The sequence below is a fragment of the Ambystoma mexicanum genome, chromosome 11 (assembly GCF_040938575.1).
Source record: "Ambystoma mexicanum isolate Mex_15411 chromosome 11, UKY_AmexF1_1, whole genome shotgun sequence".
NCBI lineage: Eukaryota > Metazoa > Chordata > Amphibia > Caudata > Ambystomatidae > Ambystoma > Ambystoma mexicanum.
In genome coordinates, this window is record NC_090934.1 from 1,295,735,292 (window position 1) to 1,295,758,897 (window position 23,606).

General features: G+C 44.8%; 1 protein-coding gene across 3 annotated transcripts in view; it reads left to right on the forward strand.

Moving 5' to 3' along the window:
* SECISBP2L (SECIS binding protein 2 like) overlaps positions 1-11,747 on the forward strand; it is a 1,017,636-nt gene extending 1,005,889 nt beyond the window's left edge. For all 3 annotated transcript variants that reach the window (XM_069624786.1, XM_069624787.1, XM_069624785.1), the window contains one exon: positions 6,684-11,747. In XM_069624786.1, the coding sequence (XP_069480887.1) occupies positions 6,684-7,372 (689 nt within the window). In that variant the 3' untranslated portion in view covers positions 7,373-11,747. The remainder of the gene's footprint in view (positions 1-6,683) is intronic.
* The last annotated feature ends 11,859 nt before the right edge of the window (positions 11,748-23,606 follow it).

Sequence of the window (23,606 nt, forward strand, 5' to 3'; positions counted from 1 at the left end):
GCTCTTGATGCCACCCATTTCTGCATTTGATACACCAGCAGCTAAACACACCCTGGGGAGGCAGCTCCTTCTGCATAGTCCATTTCTCTCCCAAGCTCGGGACAATGTTCTTTACCATAATGGAGAATGTGAAAAAGCGCAGGCTGCAAGGCTGGGGGGTGAGGGTGGCGGGCAAAGCGCACTACTTTTGGGATACACTGGAGATGCTTCCCTGATACCCGCAGTACTCCAAGTCCCTTGAAATGAAATTCGTCTATACACTGCACAATGTGCAAGGGCCGCTGTTATTCAAGCAGCACGCGACTAGTAATTTGCAAAAAATAAACTTAACGAGTCCCAAGAAAAGGTTGCCTTCCACCCTTTAAGAATTTTATTGTTTTTGTTTTTATGTTGGGATGGTAGACATCGTTGTTCTTTGCGATCTTACAGTTTCATGGCGCTGTCGGGAACTAAAATTAGTGATCACGAAGGAAACATTTAAGAATTGTGAGAGTTCACTAGCATGAGCGAAACAAATCCCAACACTCGAACTGCCATTTATCTGCCGTGGTAATGCACTGCAGTGTGTTTCAATGTAAAGTCCACATTGTAATGTCATCATTTTAGAACGCCACCTCTCCAACATTAACATTGGGAGCTATGTTGAATTGTACATGCATGTCAACTCTCTGCATATGTTTAAAGTAGAAGTTACCACTCAGATGGTGTAGTGATATTGTTTACGTGTGTCCCTCCTAAATATATTTAACTTCCCGTGAAATATTTGATGCAATACATATTGCATAAATGCTTGTATTTTAAGGCTGGGATAGACGGGCTTGTTCAGCTATCAGTGGGTATGTTGCTGGTGCTTGTTCTTGGAGGTTCGAGTAACACTGTTCAAGACCAGTTCATCACCTTTTACAAGTGGCTAAGTGTTTGAGGTCATATTTATGACATTAGTGTAGATCTGAAATTGTCGATTCTCTGACCTGAGTCACAGCAGCAAACTGGCCATTGTTACTAAAAATGAAGAGCAAAAGCAGACTAACATAACCGGGCCTGTTCGGGTTTGACCCTCTTATTGCTGTTTTCTGAGGTTCATGAAATTCAGCAGATGCCAGCATTGACAATTTTGTTAAGTCATAGTCCCTACTCCCGCTGCTCAGCCCATGACACATGCATGAGATCACAGGTCGGGTGAGGGGGGGGTGCCAACGATGCTTCCCGCCTGGGGTGCAATCTGTTGTAAGACCGGCCCTGGATCGGGGTCCACCAGGACACGGAGGGGTGGCACGGGCGGGAATACAATCGCTCCAGCGTTTTAGGAGAAGCCGGGCTGACTCTGGGGAGGGGGACCCAAACAATCCAGACTGAGATGGCGGCAGGGGGAGCACAGCGTCCCCGGCCCTAACCAGAGACCACCTCAAAGATATCCTACAGGAAATAATGCGATAAGAACATATATCCAAGCCTCAGTAAGAGCCGAGTGGATAAGCTGGAGAATAAAATGGAAGGTTTTGAAAATAACCAACTACAGCTGGACCTTTTGGACATGAAAGCACGATTAACAGACCTGGAAACGCGTGAGGAGGGAACCACATTGAAACTGGACGATCTTAAAAACAGGGAATGTCAGGACAACCTACGAGTCCTGGGGGTCAGAGAGCAGAAGGGAGAATCGGCTTTGGAAGTTGGGAGAAAGGTGCAAGGACTGATCAACCAGCTGTTCGCCTTGGAAGGAGGGAAAGAGGTGCAACTGGAGAGGGCACACAAAGGGGGCGGCAGAGGAGGAAGGGGCCCAAGATCAATAGTGGTCCATTTCCTGAGATATCGAGAGAAAAGGGAAGTCCTGGAGAAATCCAAGAAGCTGGGAAGCTTCCAGTGTGAAGGAGACACGATTAGGGTGTTCCAGGACTTGTCAGCGCTCACCCTCCCCCGTCACAGAGACTGCCGCCCCCTCACACAATGGCTGACCGAAAGGATCATAAGATATCGTTGGTCCTTCCGGTTAGCATTATCCTTTGAGAGGGGAGAGGCTAACTACAGAGTGAACAGTGGGCAAGAGGCACAGCAGGTTCTCCACGTTCTTAAGGGCGAGGATTCCGGAGGTGACCAGGAGAGGCCGACAGACTTACTGACGGAACAGCGGGGGTCAGCAGGCCCACAGAGTGTGAAGAAGAAAATGGCAGGAAATTCAAGAAGCTCAACACCCCTCCACGAAAGGTCAAATGGCTAATATGTTTTGAAAACAGGATGTAAGGGGGAGATGTAGTAGTAATTTGAACGACGGTCCGGGCAAGCACTCATCCCTGGTGGCCCATCACATGGTTGGCGTCTCGGAGGGGAGAGCATTGATGTTCGGGGGGAGAGGTGGGGCAGAGGGAGTGAAGGGGGGCTGAGGCATGGGTTTCAGGGGCAAACGATTCTAAAGAAAACCACAGTACAATTGATAAAGCGGTGGGGACGGGAGTCCACATGTCCGAGTGGTGAGAATTTAGAGGGGGGGTCGGGCCGAGGCTCTCAAGATGGGAACCCTGAATGTGAAGGGCTGAATTCTCCCACCAAGCGCTCATTGTTAGGGAGAGAGATGCATAATAGAGAGCTTGATGTGCTATTGGTCCAAGAAACACGGTTCCAGCATAGGGAAGAGAGGCGTATCCTGGGTGCACAGGTGGGTCAGACATTCTGGGCTTCAGGACTTACTAAGAAAGGGGGAGTGGGCATCATACTTAGTCGAAGGGCTAGGCTTGTGATCCCCTGACCTGGAGATTGGGGTCGCTGGAGGGGTACAATTGACCTTTGCAGTGCTATATGGCCCCACCACTGGGCAGATGCAGTTCCTGCGTGAGACCATGGGAGAGATTCTTAATCAGACAAAGGGCCTATTGCTGCTGGGAGGGGATATTAATATGTGGGCAGACCGGACTATGGACCATAGTGTAGGGCACGACACAGTGGAGATCGAGGGAGGACGAAAGGAGGGGGGTCTTCTGACATCTTTGCGAGACCAAGAATTGGTAGATGTGTGGAGGGAAGGTCGTCCTGCAGACAAGGGCTACACTTTTTACTCCCTGGTCCATGGCACACAAACTCGGATCGACTACTCGTTCCTGGAACAGAGACATGCCAATAGGGTTATCGCTAGTGAGCGTTCACCAGTTAGCTGGTCGGATCACGACATGGTGATCATGGGGCTTGCATTGAAGGGCCTGAGGCCCTGAGAATCTCTGTGGCGTTGTAATGACAACCTGTTGAAGGACGCTGTCTTTCAGAAAGAAATGCGGGAGGCGATAGAGGAATTCTTTAGCCTGAATGATACGGGAGAGGTGGAGCTGGGTACTACCTGGGACGCGGCCAAGGCAACATGGAGGGGCCTCATTATTCGAGAAGGGGCAGCCAAAAAGAATTAGGATGCTGCCAGCTGAGAAATTAAGAGGTGAAATTAGGAAGCTAGAGACAGTAGAGGGCAAAGGAGAGGAGGAGATATTGGAGGACCGGGAGCTGGCAGGGGAGAGGAGGTGGGAACTGCGGGAATTTGAGGTGGGAAAGGTGATTGCGAGCCTAAAATTGCTGGTAAGATAGCTCAGTGGGTTGAGTGCTCGCTGCTGCGATCTGAGTGTGATCTGCAGGTCGCGGGTTTGAATCCCGGCAAGGCCAACTCAGCCTTTCATGCCATCGTCCGGAAAGGCCCTAATCGCAGTGCTTCCAAAGGAAGGTAGGGATCCGCAATGCTGTAAATCTTATCGACCCATCTCGCTGCCCAATGTGGATGCAAAGATCTTCTCTAGAATACTGGCCACACGCATGGAGAGCCTGATGCCCAAATTGGTTCACTCAGACCAGGTGGGATTAATTAAAAGCAGGCAGGGCGCAGATACACTGCGGAAGACGCTGCACCTGATGGAGGCAGCAACTAAGGGAGTAGGGGATCCCGTATTGGTAGCACTCGATGCCGAAAAGGCCTTCGAGTGGGTAGATTGGAGGTTCCTGATGGGGGTTCTAGAGAAATTCGGGCTGGGAGACTGAATAATCAGAGGAATACAAGCACTCTATAGGGGTCCGACAGCAAGGGTGACAGTAAATGGGCGGCCCCTTTCACCCCTCCTATTTGCACTAATGATGGAGATATTGGCAGAACGGCTAAGGAGGGCCCCATTGATGGAGGGCATTAGGGTGGGCACAAGGGAGTTCAAATTGGGACTCTATGCAGATGATGTGTTGCTGCACTTGGAGAATCCATCGGGCTCAGTCTCTGCAGCACTATCGGTAATTGAGGAGTATGGTGAATACTCAGGGTTTAAAGTAAATAAATACAAATCAGTGATCTTCCCGATTAAACGAAGTGACCCCAAACCACACCGAGACACTTGAGCCGCTGGGGCCGCAGATACAGAGGGATAGCATTAGGTACCTAGGAGTCAATATTGTCAAGCCAGGGGAAGACCTGGGCGAGGCTAACTACCCTCCCCTTGTTGAGAAATTATTCAGGGAAATGGCAACCGGGGGCAAGGGACAGCTATCATGGACGGAAGATTAAATTCTATAAAAATGAATCTCCTCCTGAGAGTGCTATATCTTTTCCAAATGCTCCTAGTCCGTGCTCCAGAGGCGCACTTAAGGGAGGCCAAATCACGGATCCTGCGATTCCTGTGGCAGAATCAGAAATCCAGGGTCTGATACGAGACACTAATACTGCCAAAGGATCGAGGGGGCGTGGGGCTCTTGGATCTCATGTTATACTACAGAGCAGCACAACTTTCGGTGATGGTCCCACACCTGAGGGAGGACCCGGAGAAAAAATAGGTATTCCTGGAGAATCAATACATGCTCTCGGCAACGGTTTGGGAATGGCTTTGGGTCCTGAGGAGGAGGCTCCCGAGGAGACTCCGTGAACATCAATTTCTAGGAGTCCATTGGGAGGTGCTGAACATGGGAGGAAAAAGGGGAGAGATCACCTCATGGCCCTCGCTGATGTGCCATATATGGGCACCACCGGTTCGGGATGCTATACCAGAGGTCTCGAGGTATCAATCATGGTTCGAGGGTGGGCTCTCCAAAGTTGGACAGATGTGGAAGAATGTGAAATTTGTGAGCATTCAAGAACTAGAGGCAGCCCTGGACAAAGGTAAACTCTGTGTTCCTCTATCTTAGGTTAAAGGGGATTTTTTTCAGCTGAAAAATTGAAGGGTTCCATCCAGAGGGACCTCACACCAGTAGAAAGAGTCCTTGATGGACAAATGAAGATGAAGGGCCTTATATTACGCCTCTATGGAGCCCTAGTAGAATCCAAGGGGGAGGCGGTGCAAGGGCTGCGCCACAGAAGGGAAAGAGACCTGTGCGCACAGAGCTAGACGAACACCTCTGGCAACAAATGTGCCGGAGAGCCTTTAAAACATCAATCTCCTGTCAATATAAATTGCATGGCATAAAATTACTACATCGATGGCAGTATGACCCGAATCGGTTATCAATGTTTTCCATGGTGAATCCCCAGTGCTGGCACAGATACGTTGACACTGCAGACTACTGGCATATGTGGTGGGGTTGTCCCTGGGTGCAGGTCTATTGGTCTGAGGTTCTTGGGTGGAATAAAGATGCGGTGGTGGGCTGGCACAGGACCCCATGCTGATTCTTTTTGGTTTTGAGAAAAGGGGCGACAGGTGGTATGCTCTTCCGCCGTTGGTGCACTTTCTCCTCTTGGGAGCCTGAGCGAATCGGGCCAGACACTGGAAAAGGGCGACCCTCCCCACATTGAAAGAATGGGTCAACACAGCAAGGGAAATATACTTGATGGAGAAGATCACGGCCGCTATTCACAGAGAAGATGGCACAGTGGAAATGGAATGGCAACAGTTCTGTAATACCTTTGGGTGAGGTGGGATGGAAGGGAGAACAGAGGAGGTGAGAAGCGGGCCTGGCCTGACTACAGACTGGACCATGTATGGATACTCTGAATAACAATAAGTTTGAGCCGATAACCCCGAAACCACCCGTGCATTGACATATTCGAAAGTGTTTTCTTGAATCAAAAGTGATAAGAATTGCCTCTAAAAGAGGGAGGGAGGGGGTTGGAGTGGTAAGGGCTAAATAGCAGTTTCAGAATTGTGCTTGAGAGGGGCGTTTCCCCCGACAGTATTTGTGGTATCGATTGTCTGACTAAGTTTAAAAAATCAATACAACTCAATTTACAAGAACAAAAAAAAGTCAGCAGGCTTTGTTTTAACCTTTTAAAGGCTAAAAATTGCATGTCTGAAGGTTTCCAGGACAACTGAATGTCTTTAGAACACAAACTATTTGGTTTAGAGTGAAAATGAAGTATTCAGCCTAATAGCTTTTTTCAGCTGTAATGTGGCCAATACTTGCTTGTAGCTGTATTTCCCTACACCCCTACCATCAACCATCCAGTTTGAAATAATTAGGTGGTTTGCACACGGTAATTCATGCTAATTTCATTATGGTACCACATTTAGTGTTTCTTTGTAAGCATACCTCTTTGGTAAATTAAGTAATTTGGCCTGATGGAAAAATTCAATTTTTTGTCTCCACACTTTAGAGGATAGGGAAAATGTCCAAGGGTTAGTAACTGAAAAGGGCTCCCACAAGTATTTGTCCAAATTATTTTGTCTGTGTGTCTTAATCTAGAACTAAGCTTTAATTCTGCTTTCTTATAGAGACCTGAAAATATGTGTTATCTTTTACAGACACCAATTGGAGGAGCATGGTGGAAACCTCTGATGGGGTGGAAATAGCTGAAAATGGGAGAGAACCTACAGTGATTACGACAAGTCCAGAAAAAGCTGGTAATATTCACATTGAAAAATCAACTATCTGTAAGCAGCCATTAGCTACCATCTGCAAGCAGCCATCATCTGCCACAGTTACTTCTGCCTTGATGGCAAATCCTGGGAAACTAACACCAAACGACAAAGAGGAAGGAAAGCCTGATGACAATCTGGAATGGTCCTCACAGCAAAGTACTGAGACAGGATCACTTGACGGCAGTTGCAGGGACATCTTGAATTCCTCAATGACCAGTACAACTAGCACTCTAGTTCCAGGAATGCTAGAAGAGGAAGAAGATGAGGACGATGATGATGAGGACACTTATCCTGACAAACCCATCTCAGAGATGCAGCTCAACAGCAGAATTGAATCTTGGGTCTCTGAGACCCAAAGGACTATGGAGACGCTTCAACTTGGTAAAGCTCTCAATTGTGTAGAGGCGGATAATGTTGAGCAAAGTGAGGAGGAAGAAACTGAAACCCAAGAACAAGCAGATTTGTCAGCTGTTAATGAGGAACTAGCATCTGATAAGCATGCAAGTGACATCCTCCAAAAACCAAGTGGCGATTCTTTTCTACTTAAGGATAACTCAGAATCTATTTCATAACAATAAGTAAACCTCAGGATTTTTTAACCAAGTAAAAATTAACTCTTGTAAAGGTTGCAGCCATTACCAGACATGCTTCATCTCAGCATTTTGCACTTTTGTTAAAAGTTTAATATGGGTATTCACAACAAAAATTATTTTTATAGCATTGTACTTGTTTCATTAAACACAAATGATTTTGTGTTATTTGCTAGCAGGTGAGAGTATTTTAGGGTTCTGATTTTGACCAGGTTTTGCCGAAAGTACTCTGTGCTACAGTTTTCACATTGACGTAAAGTGCTAATAGAAGTAAAGTTTCAATGCAATATCCCTACTTTTCTTCACCACTTTAACCCTTGATGTTCTCAGTAGGTTCGAATTTGGATAGACTTTTATTACCTTTAAGTAATTAAGTACCAGTATTTGTAGCGTGGTCTGCAGGACGCATTTTCATCAGTATGGGTTAAGCTCTTCGCTGGGATTCGTTGTATAGAGGTAGTGCGAGAATGTTGAGGTAGATCTGGTTCTCTTTCTTTTAACATATGCCACATTGGAAAAATACACATAAAGTTCAAAATCATTTTATGTTGCATATTTCACACTTTCATGCATATCGGCTGCCACTGCCAATTTAAGCATTCCTTAACATTGTACTAATTGAAGCCACTGAAACCATATCTGGATTGGTTAACTGCATCAATATTTTCATAATGCACTTCAATTGCTTTTATTTATCAAGATAAAGTTATAACTATTGATTTAAAAACATAAATTTTGAACAAGTTACATGTAATCTACTTTCAATCCTTTGATCACTGTAAGGCCAAGGGAATTGGGGCAAGTTTCACCTCCTAAATATCAAGCTCGAAACAGCGTTTCCTAAGTTTGAAAGACTGACAGAAATATCAGTAGTTATTCATGTATAGATTTAAAATTATTTGATAAATATTCAAAATATAGTGGTAATAATAATTACTATATTCAGAAAAATGTTATTTTAAATGTTTGTATAATTTGTCTTTTAGAAATGCATATGTTTTGATTAGTAAGAGTTTGAGCCAGTGGTTGCACATTATCTACAGGGCTTCAATTCGTTGGAAATCTAGACTAAATCTTTCTGTATTGATTAAAGTCGCATTTGTGAGCACAAGAAAGTGTGTAAAATACAATAATTTATACCGTGTTTTATGCAGATGTTAATATAGCTTTGTTATAGGTATGGTTGAATTTCCTTAAGTTTAAAGCTTGTATAAATCCTCAATAGTCAATGTGGAGCAATTCATGATATTGTCGACCAACTGGTAACCTCTTTTTTACTGAAATATTTGTGGAACTCTGAACATATATTTATATTAAACCGGTTGGATTGTATATTAGAAATAACAAGATACATTTACAGTACAGTATGCACGATTTATAAATGTTGTCCACTGATTAAAGCTAGAAAAGAACAGACGCTAGAAAAGAACAGAGCAACATGTCTATCTTGTAAGGTAGCTTTTCTATGTAAACTCAAGTTTTATGGTGCAGCTTAGCTATTTGGGCTCCTGCACATTGCCACTTAAGACTCTGGCCCTCATTACAACCTTGGCGGAGGACCATGGTGCTACTAGCACCATGGTCCATGCCGCTAAGGTTACGTTTCCACCATGGTGGATGGCGGAATTACCGCCCCATTCCAAGGTGAGTGGGGCGGTAATTCCCCATTCACCATTTACCCTTCCCCATTTTTGCCCCCATAGGGCATAATGGGAATGGGGAAGGCGCTAATTACGGCACCGTAAATTACGGTGCCGTAATTAGCTCCAAAGTCCCTTTGCGGGTTGGATTTTTAACGCCGGCTAAAAGCAGGCGTTAAACACCAACCCGCAAAGGGACACTTGCAATCAGGCGTTAAGGGTTAACGGCGCCGACGGCGCCGTTAAACCCTTAACGCCTGAGTTGTAATGTGGGCCTCGGTCATTTGCAGTCTGTGGACCTCTTTAATAAGGAGCCATTTTAGAGTATGAAGGGTATTTGACACAATTAGAGTTTTGACATGTTCATTTTGTTTCCGTTGAGACAAAGATGTTTTTTTAATTTTGTTTAAAGTAGAAGAGTACATGGCTGTGGTGGTGGAAGAACGATTCAACTGCAAGCACAAAGACAGCCTTTTGGTTATTTTGCTGGTGAGTGTTGTCCCAGTCCATTTGAGTATTGGGTTCAAGCTTCATCGTCGCCTTCAAACAATGGCTCTAAGTTGTGATCTGTTATCCTTTTCGTTGTTTCTTGTGATAATGAAGACTTTAATCGGCAAATGTGGGGGTTGTAAAAACAACTGTTTTCATTAACACGATTTCCGTTAGAAGATGAACTATGCACATCACGTGGTGAATGGGGTATGCAGGGTGAAAGTAGCCTTATACTTTGCAGTTTTCTTGTTTTCAAAATAAGTAAATACATTGATTGTTTGACATTTCCACAAGCATTTGTTGCTCTTTTAAAATAATTTGTACTATAATTCCACTCACTATGAGTTAATTTTAGGTGAGGTGTAAAGAATGCATTTGACTCTCATGTAGGTAAAGCTTGTTTAATCTTTTGACCACACTACTGTTGGAGTGGCTGCATTCCTGAAAGGGGGATGCTTCTGGAAGGTTCTTCTAACCAGAACAGCATTTTACACACTAACTGTATTTAATTAAGAGTAAACCATGTAAGGAATGATGCCTCATAATAGTAATTCTTGAACAGTGCATAGCGGACCTTACTTCAATAGTTTGTTTCAGCAAATGATAGAGCTTTTGAACTGATGATAGAATGTACAGGTTGCATTTTGTAAATAGTTTACTATTTTATTGTATATTTTCTTTGCCCTATTGTAGCACCAGTAGTTCAGATTGCACTTGATACTGAAACAACATCATTATGAAATCCAGAATAGTTTATATTTGATTTTTCAGAACGTAAATTGTACAACCATTTGATTATTATCTTTTCAGTGCAAAAGGACACATCAGATACTCCTTTAATTTTAGTTTCCAGATTTCAAAATCGAAATGATGGCCACTTGTATTTCCAATCAAGACGTGGTTATGGAACAGTCGATTTTGTTTACTTGTGTTCAGTACTTTTAGGTACAAGTGGACTTCATGTAAATCACAAATATAAAGTAGGTGAGGGGGAAGTGGTCTATGATTTTCTAAAATCAGGCATGCTTCTTACAATGTGGAGTAGAGAGGTACCAGATGAACATTGGGATATTCCGAACTCGGGTCATTGTCTTCTGTAGACAGATTTAAAAGGGTTTTAACTATTTTGTGAGTAGTTAATTTCACTTCCATTGTTTGGCTTGGCAAAGTCAGAGGTTTTCATCTGTTCATAACTGTGTATGTTTGCTGTGAAGATAATGGTTCCAGAAACATTTAGGCTCATGGAGCTTTACATCTATTGTAGCATCTTTTAATTGAGTGGGTTTGATTCTTTTACCAAATGTGATAACGTTGTCCTGGTATACATGTCGTAGATTGCCCTGCTTGTAAATTAATTGCTTTGAGTTTGAGGTACATTTTTGAAGAAACTCATGAAATTCCTCCATGATTTTCATTTGTGGAAAAGCAAGCAAACGTTTTAAAAAAAGTATGTTGCAGATGTTATGTTGTATGTGAATTTTGTTGTCATGCTCAAATAATGCACTTGTATAATTTCCCATAAACTGGCTGGACAGTGAATACCCTTCCAAGGTGTCCAGACATGCATAGCATGAATTTGATTCTAAATATTTTACATAATCTGTGACATGTTACTGATGAAATGTATACAAAAAAGGTATTATGATTTTAAAAAAGAGCTGCTGTTTGCTAATAATTGTCATTTTAAGTATTTGCCGTGAGGCTGTGCCAATTATTCAACATGTGTTGATATACATAAATAAAGAACAGTTTTCAATCAGTGAAAATAATCTGTACCATACACGTTTTCAAAACAAATAGTAAAGCTACAACCGAAAGAAATTCGTAGCACTAAATGTCAGCTTTTTCAAAACAAAATGTACAAACTTATTTCTACCTGAGGTCCAAATGTTGACTTTAAATCTGTTGATTACACTTGGCACAGCTCAATTTATGTATGTTCAGAGACTGTATGATGCTGTTTTGTTTACAAATATTTATATATGATTTTCTAATGCAGCAAATTGTAATAATCTATAATTTAATGTCTTACATTTTATTAAAATATCTTTAAGTATAAATACAAATCGATACTTCATTTACAAACCTATACTATGAAGGCATTTTTTCGCATTATGAAGGATTATTGTTCTATTTCTACCATACATGTTTGAGTGCTAACTGCTTTTTTTGCACTATGTACATACTAGTCAAGATTTTCCCTAATAAAAGACCATTATATGAAAGTGTCTTACATTGTTGATTTAACCGTCATGTTGAATGCATTATGAATCTTTTTGATTGCTTATTTTTAGACTTTGTCTCAGAAAAATGAAGTAATGTTATTCCGCAGCATGTACATATTTTGTTGTATTTTTTACAGATTAGTTCATAGCTGTATAAGGCATTATGTGAAAGGCGAGAAATATTATGAAGAACAGAAATTAAAACTGAGCAAGACCAGATTAGTAATGGGTGTAGCGATTCATACAAGGCTACTTAGAGAGCCTTGACTTTTTTCAAAGCTCTACTCTGTTGGCACTGCTGTTCTCTGACGATTATTTATCAAAGGTTAGTGACCCCGGACAAACAACACTTGTTTCAGTTAAAAGCGCTGTGAGGATAGCTGAGGTGCAACGCGTTTATCTTGGAAGCAAGACCACGCAGAGCAACACCGGTTTGAATCCCGGTGCCGCTTTTAGAGACTTGTCTCGGGTATTAACAGGTATTAGGCGTGTTACAAAAGATTAATTAATTAAATAAAGAAGGTATTAATAGACGATCAGTTTCTCTTCCACTACAAACCACTGGAGCTCTGTGGTGAACAGAAAGCGGAGCCCTTCATGTTCTCAGAACTGATGAAATATCCCGCAAAATCCAGGTCTGTAAATGCACGAGGGTGCGAGGCAGGATTAACTCGCTAGATTTCTAATTTACTGACCATTATGTAGTCAGGTCTATAACGCACTTCCCTGCTGGCAAATGAGAATCCGCTAGGCTATGGCTACTGAGAGCAACTTCAGGACCTTATGAGGGAAATGTGTAAATAATGAAATGTAGATTGGAGCAGACTCGGTTACATAGGCTGGCGAGTCTAGGCCTATGTAGTTTGCTAACTTGACCTTTTGTTTGCTTTTACGTTTAAAACATTGTTTATTGCACAGTAAGGGTTACAGTACTTTTATTCAACCAGGTGGTGCGTTACCAGATTCTGGGGTGTAAGGATAGTATTTTGGTATATGCTTTCTAAGTACATAAAAGAAGTGGGGAAATAAACAAAATTAAGACTATAGAAGTAATCCTGGTGGGCTGGCTTGCCCCATGGGTAATGTTACCTTTTTTTTTTTTTTAAAGTATTTATATAGCGCTAAGCCTGGTAAAATGAACTGCATCTGGGCGCAGATGATTAAAAAAAGCAACTTCAACTACTAGCTTTGTCAGGGCTGGTACTCAGAACTATTTAAACAGTGTTTTTAAAGATTTACAAAATCGGATTAGCTCTGTCAGGCTTCATAGTTCCCATGGCAGAAAGTTTCAAAGTTTCGGGCCGTATACCACAAAACGCAGATCTTCTCTGTTTACACGTCGGGAGGGTGGGACCTAAAGCAATAGCTTATCCGATTATCTAAGAGACCGGCTCGGTTGATTCCATTTGAGTTTCTGTACCATATAGGATTGTGCAAGACCGTGTAACCATCTAAAAACCAGACAGAGGATCTTAAAAAACGATCTTTCCTTCACCGAAGGCCAGTGTAGAGATCTGTGCTCTCTGAAGTCTCATCAATTGTTTCTCCGGACATCCTGCCAACAGACTATTTGCGTACTTCAGGCGGGAGTAAACTAGGGCTCCCACCACCAAGGCATGATTGTTTAGAGGTATGAAAGGGAGGGCAAGGTGCAGAAGCCTTAAAGAATAGAAAACTGATTGAACCTTGGGTCCCACTTGGAGTTCACTAGCGATATTCGCCTGCCAAATACAACCCAGGTTTTTGGTTTTGGATGTCTGGTCAGTCAGTCAGGAATGTTGCGGGGGAGGTAGATTCGAGTTTGGACTTTGAGAGGGGGCCAGGAAGGGGCAGACTCCTGGAGTTCCCAAACCTCTGGCCAGAGATGGCAGGCACACCAGGGGCAGCAACAACAACACATTTTCTTTTACTTTTCGAAAATGTGGCTTTAGTAGGCCTATACTGTAATGGTTAAAATAATCATGTGAAGCGTCCAAAGGTGTTTCTAGGCAGTGTTTATTTTCACTGTTATTTCAGTCCAGGAGACTGAATAGTATTTGTGCATAAGAAGTCCATATTGCCCACAATGGCCAGACATATTTTGGGTACAACACCTCGATATGCAGTAATATATACTTTATTTTATTCTATCCCATACAAACAATACATATTTGGTAATTTGCTAAACGAGTGATACAGCATTTTTTTCAACAATTACCTCAATCTAGCTCTGTTTTCTCTTATAATCCTGCAGCTATTTAAATTCAGCAGGACATTCGATTGTACCTTTTTATAAATCCATTATCCACTGCCAAAATATGAGTAAATAAATAATTCATGTTTTAGAAATTGTGTGACAGCTAGCCCCAGTTATGCCTGGAGCATGGCCTTCTGTGGTCTTTCGACTTGTCATACCTTCTACAAACACAACTTTCCGATAATGCCTAAAAGGAGCGATCTTAATGATCAGTGGCAAATGGAAACAAAAGATGCCATAAAAATCTAATGACCTCATCCTTTGCTTTATCTTGAATACTTGACTATGGCAATGGCACGATCTTCAATTAAGGGTAAAGCTCAAATGAAAATGTAAATTCTACGCTTGCAACAACGTCTGGAGCTAAGATGTGACAAGGTCAGGCGGCAGACCCCATCCCAAAAATGAGACTCTGCTACTCAGGAAAGCTGACCTACCCAGGTGTTCCTACCAGAGCTGTGACCTACCTAGCAGGCACTACAGTGTTGGAACTGGAGATTTTCTCCCGGTTCCAATACTCTTCCTGAGCTTGTGTACTTAGTCTCTGACTGTTGTGGCTAAGAAGTCACATAATGAAATTAATAGATTTTCAGTTGTATTCCAAAATTTAACATACAAGAGCAGGTAACTGGGGCTCTCAGTCTAGGGTTGGTCTCTCTGCACTTTTTCTGCAAGCTTGAACCGACTTCCACCTTCCTAGCCTAGGCTCCCTACTCCCACCTGACACAATATATATTGACTGCAACCAGGGTGCCCCACCTATCCCTGACCTAGGGGGCTTGAAGGCCTTAGCCTTATCTCCTGAACACCTTATAGGAATTACTAGGTGACCGAAGTGGGGTAGCTATATCCCCCTGGTGTGCCTTTCCTCCTGATTACAGTCTTTAACCTCACTCTCCTCTCACACGCTTTTCTCTACCCTCCTAATTCTATCTCTCACTCTCTTTGTCTCTTGCTCTGCCTCCCTCACTTCCTTCTCCTGGTCTTATCCTCTCCCTTCCAGGTCTTATTACTCCAGACACTATTCTTGAATCTACTCTCCACCCACCTGTCCCTTACATCACCTCCCCATGGTTTATAGTGATTGCATTGAATGCCAAAGCATCGAATGCCTTAGCAACGAAAAAAAAGCATTGAATGCATTTTTTTTAATGGGGGGTCCCCCAAACCCCGTTTTTTACCCTTTAAAACCCATTATAATAAAAGTAAAACCTTTACCTTTGAAAAAAACGCATTCAATGCTTTTTTTCGATGCGTTGGCATTCAATGCTTTGTATTCAATACAATGACTGGATCTCTGCCTTTCTACACTAGTCCCCCATCTAGTCTATCTTCTCCCACATATCTCCACTCCCTCCTAACACTGCTGATCTCGCCTCTCTCTCACACTCGTATACATGCAAACTTGATACTGCTCTCTCATTTCCAACATCTTACCTTCACTCCCTCCAAGCACGTCAAATCTCTCCTTCAAGTCCTCCTCCACCTGCTGCCCACTCATGCCTGGGCTCTTTGTCGTCCTTCACATCCCCCTACCTCAACCAAACACCTGTCACTGTCAACAGGCTGCTGGCTTTTTATAGCCCTTTCCTTTCTTTCTAGAAAGTTGTCTCAGCTCCTATTGGGTACTCCAGTCAGCTGCTTCCCGGAGCCAATCTCTTTGTGATCTTCCCCCAACTCCTCCCATAGCCTCCCGGTATGGGCTGGAACTTCCCAAGGACATCTTCATACGAGCTTTGAGCCCTGCCCCCTTTTCTGTTTTAATTTTTGTCCAGACTGTAATGCGTCCCCCTGCATTATTTATCCTCTGGATCTCTTCTCTACTTGGTAAATCATTGTTCAAACTGGGTCTGGGCAGGGTCATTGCGGTGGGGGGGGGCAGATGGGGGGGGTCCTGGAGTCTCCCTTATTACTATGTCATCTCTTGCTAGTTCCATCTCTGCCACTGCTGTGCTACTACTCCTCTGTAGCCAACCTGTGGATCTCCTATTTGGCTCATGAAAGGAGAAGGGTAACCCATTTTCGTTGTGGAGTGAAACAATCAATTTTTCTCAGGAAAAAAAAAACATTGTTTTTCAAAGACCACTCTGAAACTGTTCCGAGCACTCTTTCTAAATTGAACTGTCATGCCCCTCTACACACAAGAGTGTGTGCAGAAGCTGACTGGCATGGCCGAGCAGAAGAAGGAAGTTGCGGGTGCATGAGTTAAGTGGTGTGTTTGTATGTTTGTGTGCCTGTGTGAGGGAGCAGGAGGACTGTTTGTGGTGGGGAAGGGAGTGCAGAGGATCAGGTAAAGATGTGTGTCTGTGGCGGGGATTGCAGGTACTGTGTTTGACAGGGAAGGAAAAGGGGGGACTCTAAAATAGCCAGCAAGTGCAGATGAGGGTTGGGGGCCAAGGGAATGAGCTTTTATGGGGCGACACTGCCCCAGCTATGTCATAATTCCACATTTTGAAGGCTGCACAAAACTGACTGAACAAATCTGTCTTTTCGTGTTCATCCTTCAAAATGTAGAAATATCACATAGAACCCCGTTTTCATTAGGGGAACCGTTTTTTCCGCCTGTTGGGGGCTGTGATTTGTCTGTTGGCCGCCGGTGCATAGTGGTACTTGTAGTTCTTGGTATTTGTTTCTGGACTGTGCTGCCTCCCAGAATCCATGATCCATCCCAGAAGTCTGAGGAGTTTGGTGCATGCTGGAAGCTGTAGTCCCTTGTGTCGACACACCAGGTTATTCTGATTGCCATGCCTCCAGCGAACCACCTGAAAGATACAAAAGAGTGACCTGGCCAGGAAAAAAGTCTGATCGCTATGGTGTCAGAGAAAGAGGCACCAATGTACATACAAAGCTTTATATATACGGGGGTTCCCCATCAACCCACCCACACTACCTTTGGGGTATTTGAAGAAAAACAAAGATGTTCCCAGTCTCACTGCGCCAAGAAATTATAATTAGTTGTTTGTGCAAAGAAAAGCCTTTATTGTTTGTGCGAAGAAAAGCCTGACACGTGTTTCAAGCTGTGTACAGCTTTTCATCAGAGGCTTAAATTGCATAGTACATCATTTCCATACAAATTGCGTAAAGTTAAAAATAAAACATACACATGATTGTTTTGTGCAAAGATTTGTTACATAAAGAACATAGGCACAAGTTGTGAGCAAGCAGTCCAGGGCGCGATGCAACCACAAAAAATATAACACATGTACATCACATTCTGATAGAAGATCAGTGTCTAGGGGATCCTCAAAATCTGGTAAAATTAGGATTCTGAGTCCCCTGGGGATTTTTTGTTCGTGTACATAATGAGCCAAAATTGTTTTCTCCCAAAATGTGTTAATCTCCTTGATACTTAGTTTTTCTAGTTTAAAAAATAAGGATCTAAGGTCTGTTTTAGCAGTGTCCATTCTTTTGAAAGGATTCAGAGTTGAGCCCCGAGGGGCACATAATGCTTTAATGTCATCATCTTGAGATGGTCATAGCCCCCCCAGCTCGCCTTAAGAATCCTACTAATGACCTTTTCATATTGTGGTGAGACATATTTGCCCCGTTTGTATATTAGGACAGAGGAAGGTCGTAAAGTCAGTCACACCTACCTAAATATCACTGATGCAGCAAGCTTCATAATCAAGAAGCGCTTTGCACTAGGAAATCCCTCTTCCCCAGGGGACCCTCACTGATCACTGATGCAATTTCTGAACAGTTTGACCAAGAGACATCCAGACTATGTTCACCCTGCAAGCCCGCTGCTAGGTTGCATGGCCCAGGAGGGATTCTGCCAGAAGGCGAGAAGATCTGCACACGCCACCTAGTGCCGGAGCGAAAAGCTACACATCACGCTGCTCTGCAGGATTGCCAGGGGTTGGAGGGATCCCTGCCAGCACTTACCTGCAACAGAAGTGGTGCCACGAAGTCGAAGAAAGCGGTACTTTGGACTGCGTCTCACAGAGGAAACCCTGATCGCTGGAGCACAGAAGGGTCAGAAGGCAGGCCTTTCACCCTCATTTACTGACTTGTGTCACTGAAGACCTGCAGCAGCCTGGGCACACAAAGTGGAGCCAGGGTCTAACTAGAGGCTTCAAACAAGCAGAGTTTAGGAACATCATATCGGGGACTGTGATGGATAAGACTGCAAGAAGGGAGAGGTACTTAAAACCATTGCAACAGTAGATGATGGGCAGTCGTCCAGAGGCAATAAAGTAGTTCAGACACAAGACCATGGAAGGGTGCTTGAAAATGGATTAGCTTGAGCAGTCCCGGAGGTCTGTCAGAATGTGGGAACCCAAAAAAGCTGAAAACAATGTAACTTTAGAATGCTGTCTAGCCTGGAAGATTTAGAAGCCTAACCACACTGTCAGACCTGGGATTGCTGAACAGTAGCTAGGCACTATATCCCTGGTGATTAAGTGAGTGTGGTAGTATATCCCTAGAGTGCAGGCAGTGCTAAAATCGTAGAGGGGGAAAGAGGCACTACCCTTCAGTGAACTGGGCACAATATCTCTACCTTAAGGAAGAGTTCAGCACCAAATCCAGGAAATCGGGAAGACGTGAACCAGGCATTATCCTTCTGGTTTCATTACAAATAATGAGCTGGGCACTATACTCTTGTGAGTAGAATTTTACCAAACCTCATCAATCATCTCCCAGCAGCACTTCCACCTTCTCCTTAAATTCCACAGCGCCGCCTGATAACTTTCCTACCTCCTCCTCAACTCTCCATACCTCATGTCAGTTTTCCTCTACCCTTCTCCTTTCCAGAAGTTCATTTCGAATGGTTTGTGTCCTCCAACGTATTCCTCATCTTTGACATGTAATGTCCAGCTTCGGCTGCTTCGGGGAAATAAATTCAGCAGAGGGCGCCCTGCGTCGATGGCATCGAGTTGATGTCCCTCGAAGACCTCCGTCGAGGGTGACATCATCAGACATTATAAATAGTACGCACGGTGAACGTTGGCTTCAGTTCCGTTTTCCGCAAACGTGTTTGCTTCGTGAAACTCAGCGTGCCTTGTACTTCTGAAGTACTGTTATTTGCTTAATCTTCAACAATGTCTTCGTCTTCCACCCCGACGACTCCTAGTTCCGTGTTTAAAAAGTGTAAGGAGTGCGGCTCCAAGATGTCGATAACGGACCCACATCGAGTCTGTCTGTGGTGCCTGGACGAGGGCCACAAGACAGATACTTGTTCCAAATGTCAGGCCATGACAGGAAAGACCTTGCGGGAACAAAAGGGGAAATTGCAGGTAGGCAAGGTGTGTAAGCCCCGTAAATCCCGACTGGCTGGGGCTTTTACAGATGAATCGAGGGGCGACTCTCCTCGTCGGAAGAGGTCCAAGCGATCACATTCTCGTAGTGGTAACCGGCACTCTTCGTCCTCGTTGAAGCGTTTGGAGAGAAGGCACCACCGGTTGCCTTCCTCGTCTTCTTCGTCACGTGGCACCCCCGAGAGGCTGTCCTGCCCCTCCAAGACATTGACGCCAGCGGAGTGGGAAGGTTTCCGTATGGAGATGCTTAAGATATTTGAGAGGCAGGGCAAGGCTCCATCCGCGCCTTCTGTAGAAGCCAGCAAGGAGCGGTCTCGACCCGATACTCGTGTGCCCTCAAGCCCGGGTACTTGCATGATTCCCATCGAGAGCCCTCGAGGCCTCGAGACAAGGGGTGGAAGGAACACTCGAAGCAGAGAGAGAGGTCACGGTCTCCGACTTCGTCGAGGCCTTCGAAGCCCTTGATGCCATCGCTGGCAAGTCAGGCCTTCAAGGCTATTGTTGACGCCAATGTTGATACCATCGACGCCAAAGCCGTTGACGCCGGTGGGGCCTAGTTTACCGGCTCAGCCTGCTGACCCTCCTAGAAAGGCTTTAGCTAAGTCTCAGTCGACGCCTTCGACGCATTCCAAGCTTCTGGCCTCCATACTAGAGAAAATCTTTGTCCTTCTAACGAAAAAAGGATTTTTTTAGAAACCTCACCTCTATTTTTGAGGCGGAGGAATGTTTGGAGGAGGGGGAGATTCCCTCCAATATGGCATGCCAAATGTGCTGGCGTGCCTCATCTCAGAGAATAGCAGGATGCAGGACTTGTGTGACACTTTACGCAAGTGGGATTGATACCTCTCCTGAGCTGGAGTTGGCAAACCAGACCCTGGGGAGCATGCCGACTCATATAGGCACCGTATGTCTCAGGTGGTTGAGTACTTTGGCTTTTCCAGACCAGCAGCGCATTATGATCAGGACGGATATTTTGGACATGGGTTCGCCTGTGGATCCTGTTTTACCGGTCCATGTGGCTCTGCGAAAAAAGGTGGCCAGGAATTGGGAGACCCCAGAAACTAATCTGGCGGTGGACAAATCTCTAACAAGAAAATACCGCCCTTCCAGTAGCGACCCCGGCTATCTGTCACAACACCCCACTCCTGAGAGTCTGGTGCTCCAGGCAGCTATGGCTACCTCGAAGCAGGCCGCGTATCCTACCTCCATCCTTATTGGGACGATAAGTACGTAGATGGATGGGCGTGGAAGTCCTTTTCGGCGGGGAGTATGGCATTTAAATTAGCCAACTCCACCTGTGCGCTTGCAAAAATGTTCATACACTCTGTGGGAGTGCATCTGCATGGCAGCAGAGCACATTCCAGAAGGGGATGAGAGGGACTGCTTCCTGGCTATTGTTAAGGACGGCAAAGAGGCCATGTGTTAGTCCCTGCAGTCTGGATTGGATTCTGCAGATAGTGTCAGCAGATCCATGGCCACGAGCACCGTGATACACAGGTTTGCGTGGTTGCGGAAATCAGGGTTTGCAACTGATGTGCTGGCTCGTCTTCTCAACATGCCATTTGACGGGTTTCATCTTTTTGGCAGCAAGGCTGGTGAGAGCCTTGAGAAGTTGCAGACCTGTAAGGCGGTTGCCAAGTCTTTAGATGCCGCCGTTAGGCAACCTCAGCCTTTTCGTGCTAGTGGACAACCATGGAGGGGTAGATCCTTTCGTTATTACTTCTTATTTGGAAAGGCGAGAGGAATGGCCAGTCAAAGGGGCCAACTTAAGTTACCTCATGGTGGACGAGGTAGAGGTGCCAAGTCAGCTCCAGCAGTGGCCTCTGTGTCATCGGCCTCTGAAACTGCTGCTTCAAAACTGCTCTGAAGGCTTCAGACACAATTCACCAGTGGGGTTGGGGGTGCAGGCTGTCTCAGCATCTCGAAGAATGGCGGGCCATTACTTAAGATGCGTGGGCTCTGGAAACAATAGCCTACGGCTACTGCCTTCCCTTTATCAAGAAGCCTCAGAACATTCCACTGGGGAAACACTCTTCGAGGATCGCTGATCCGCTCCTTGTGCAAGAGATTTTAACCCTGCTAGAGAAAGGCGCTGTAGAACCAGTGCCTGTGGCATAGAGGAACAGGGGTTGGTATTCCCCATATTTTTTGATTCCCAAAAAGAACGGGGGACTGAGACCCATCTTGGACTTCAGATACTTGAACAAGTTCCTCAGAAAGACAAATTCAAGATGGTCACTCTTTCTCAGATCCTTCAGGCCCTCCAACTTCAGGATTGATTGGTGTCATTGTACCTTCAGGATGCTCATTTTCATGTGGCAATTCCACCTCAAGCACAGCAAATACCTGAGGTTTGCCATTGGCGGCTCGCACGATCAGTTTCGAGTCCTGCCATTCGGGTTGACCTCCGCCCGAGGGTATTCACCAAGCTGATGGTGGAGGTGGCAGTGCATCTCAGGAGAGGGGGAATTCTTGTCTACCCCTACCTGGACGATTGACTGATCAGGGCACTTTCTCCCGAACAAGCCCAGGATCATCTCAACACTACGTGCTACTCCCTTCACAGACTGGGCTTCTCCCTTAATTTGAAGAAATCCCATATGACACCTTCCCAACAGCTCCAGTACATCGGGACTGTGTTGGACATTTCCTTGGGAACGTTCTTGCCTCCCAAGGTGCAGGCTCAAGACATTCTCCAGATGATTGCGAAATTCCAGCATGCTCAGAATCTTCCGGCCTTCGAGTTCTTGAGGTTGCTCTGCTTCATGGCATCCTGCATTTTCCTGGTGCTAGAGGCCCGCTTGAGGATGAGTTCCCTTCAATGGGCTCTCCGATCGCAATGGTCCCAATTCTCAGGACAGATGTCGGACTGCCTCCAGATTCCTACCAGAGTCTAATGGGATCTGCTGTGGTGGGCCTGCAAGGAATATTTTCTGAAAGATGAACACTTTTGGCAACCATTGCCAGAAATCACTGTAGTGACGGATGCTTCACTCACGGGGTGGGGAGCTCACGTCAACGACTTGACTGTCAGCGGTCGTTGGTCTCCATCGGAGTCCAAACTACACATAAATCTTTTGTAGCTGAGAGCAATCAGTCTTGTACTGAAGGCTTGTCTGCCATCTGTATGGGGAAAGAATGTCCTGATAATGATAGTGGCCATGCACTACCTCAACAAAAGGGGAGGCATAGGGTCACTACCACTGTGCAGAGAGACAATGGAGCTCTGGTATTGGGCTATAAATGTGCGAGCTGTACTGCTCAAGGGAATTTCCTCCGAGCGGAGCTCTAGGAGACTTGTTTGTGGTGGACTGGAAATTCTCACTTCTGTAAGCGTTTCCTCCAGTCCCCCGTCATTCCTTAAGGAATCAGGAGGTTGAGGAGGTTCGTAAACTGCATGATCCTCATTGCCCCGGATTGGGCCAGGAGAATGTGGTACCCGGACATTCTGGATATGTCCATCTGTCCTCCGATACGTCTTCCGCTAAGGGAGAATCTTCTCTTGCAAGAGGAGGTTTGAGTTCTGTATCCAGAGGTCAATAGTCTCAACCTTCACGCTTGGTTTCTGAAAGGTTGAGGTATCAGGATTGGTACCTTCTGGATGACGTGATGGAGGTGTTGCTTTCGGCTCGGAGGCCAGCAACAAAGTCTCTGTACCGTTGCCATTGGAATAGGTTTTGTGACTGGTGCAGAGACCGGAATGTTGATACTTTTGAATGTACAACACCGGATGTTCTATCCTTTCTGCTTTCCTTGGCACATAAAGGTTTGCAGGTTGGTACCATTAAGGGATTACCTGGCAGTGCTATCCATTTTTAAGCGTTCATCAGAGGAATGTTCCTATTTTAAGATCCCTTTGGTCACTCAGTTTCTGAAAGGGCTCACAAATGTGTTCCCACCTTCTACATTCCAGGTTCCAGTATGGGACCTCAACTTGGTTTTAAGGTTACTGATGGGTGCTCCTTTTAAACCTTTGCACTCATGCCTGTTAGGCAGAAACCTGTGCAGTTCCCTCTGGGTCCACTGCAAAAGATTTAAGAGTACAGGTGGTTGGCAGTAAACCCAATTGGTAGCAGTCTGTACCACCCATATTTACCTGGTAGCTGTGGCTGAGCAGTCAGTCTTCTCAAGAAGAGTTAGGCAGCATACAGAGTATTCACAATAGGTCAAAAGAACACATTAGAACAAGCAAACACTGACCAGAGCTTGGTGTAAAAGAGATATAACTATTTATTTAAAAACACATCTAGTAAAACACACTGGCACTAATATCAAGCAGTTCAAAAACATGGTCACTAAAAGATATACACTCCCTTCAACGTTTATTTAGACAAGTATTAAGTAAAGCAACACTTATTTTCAGAC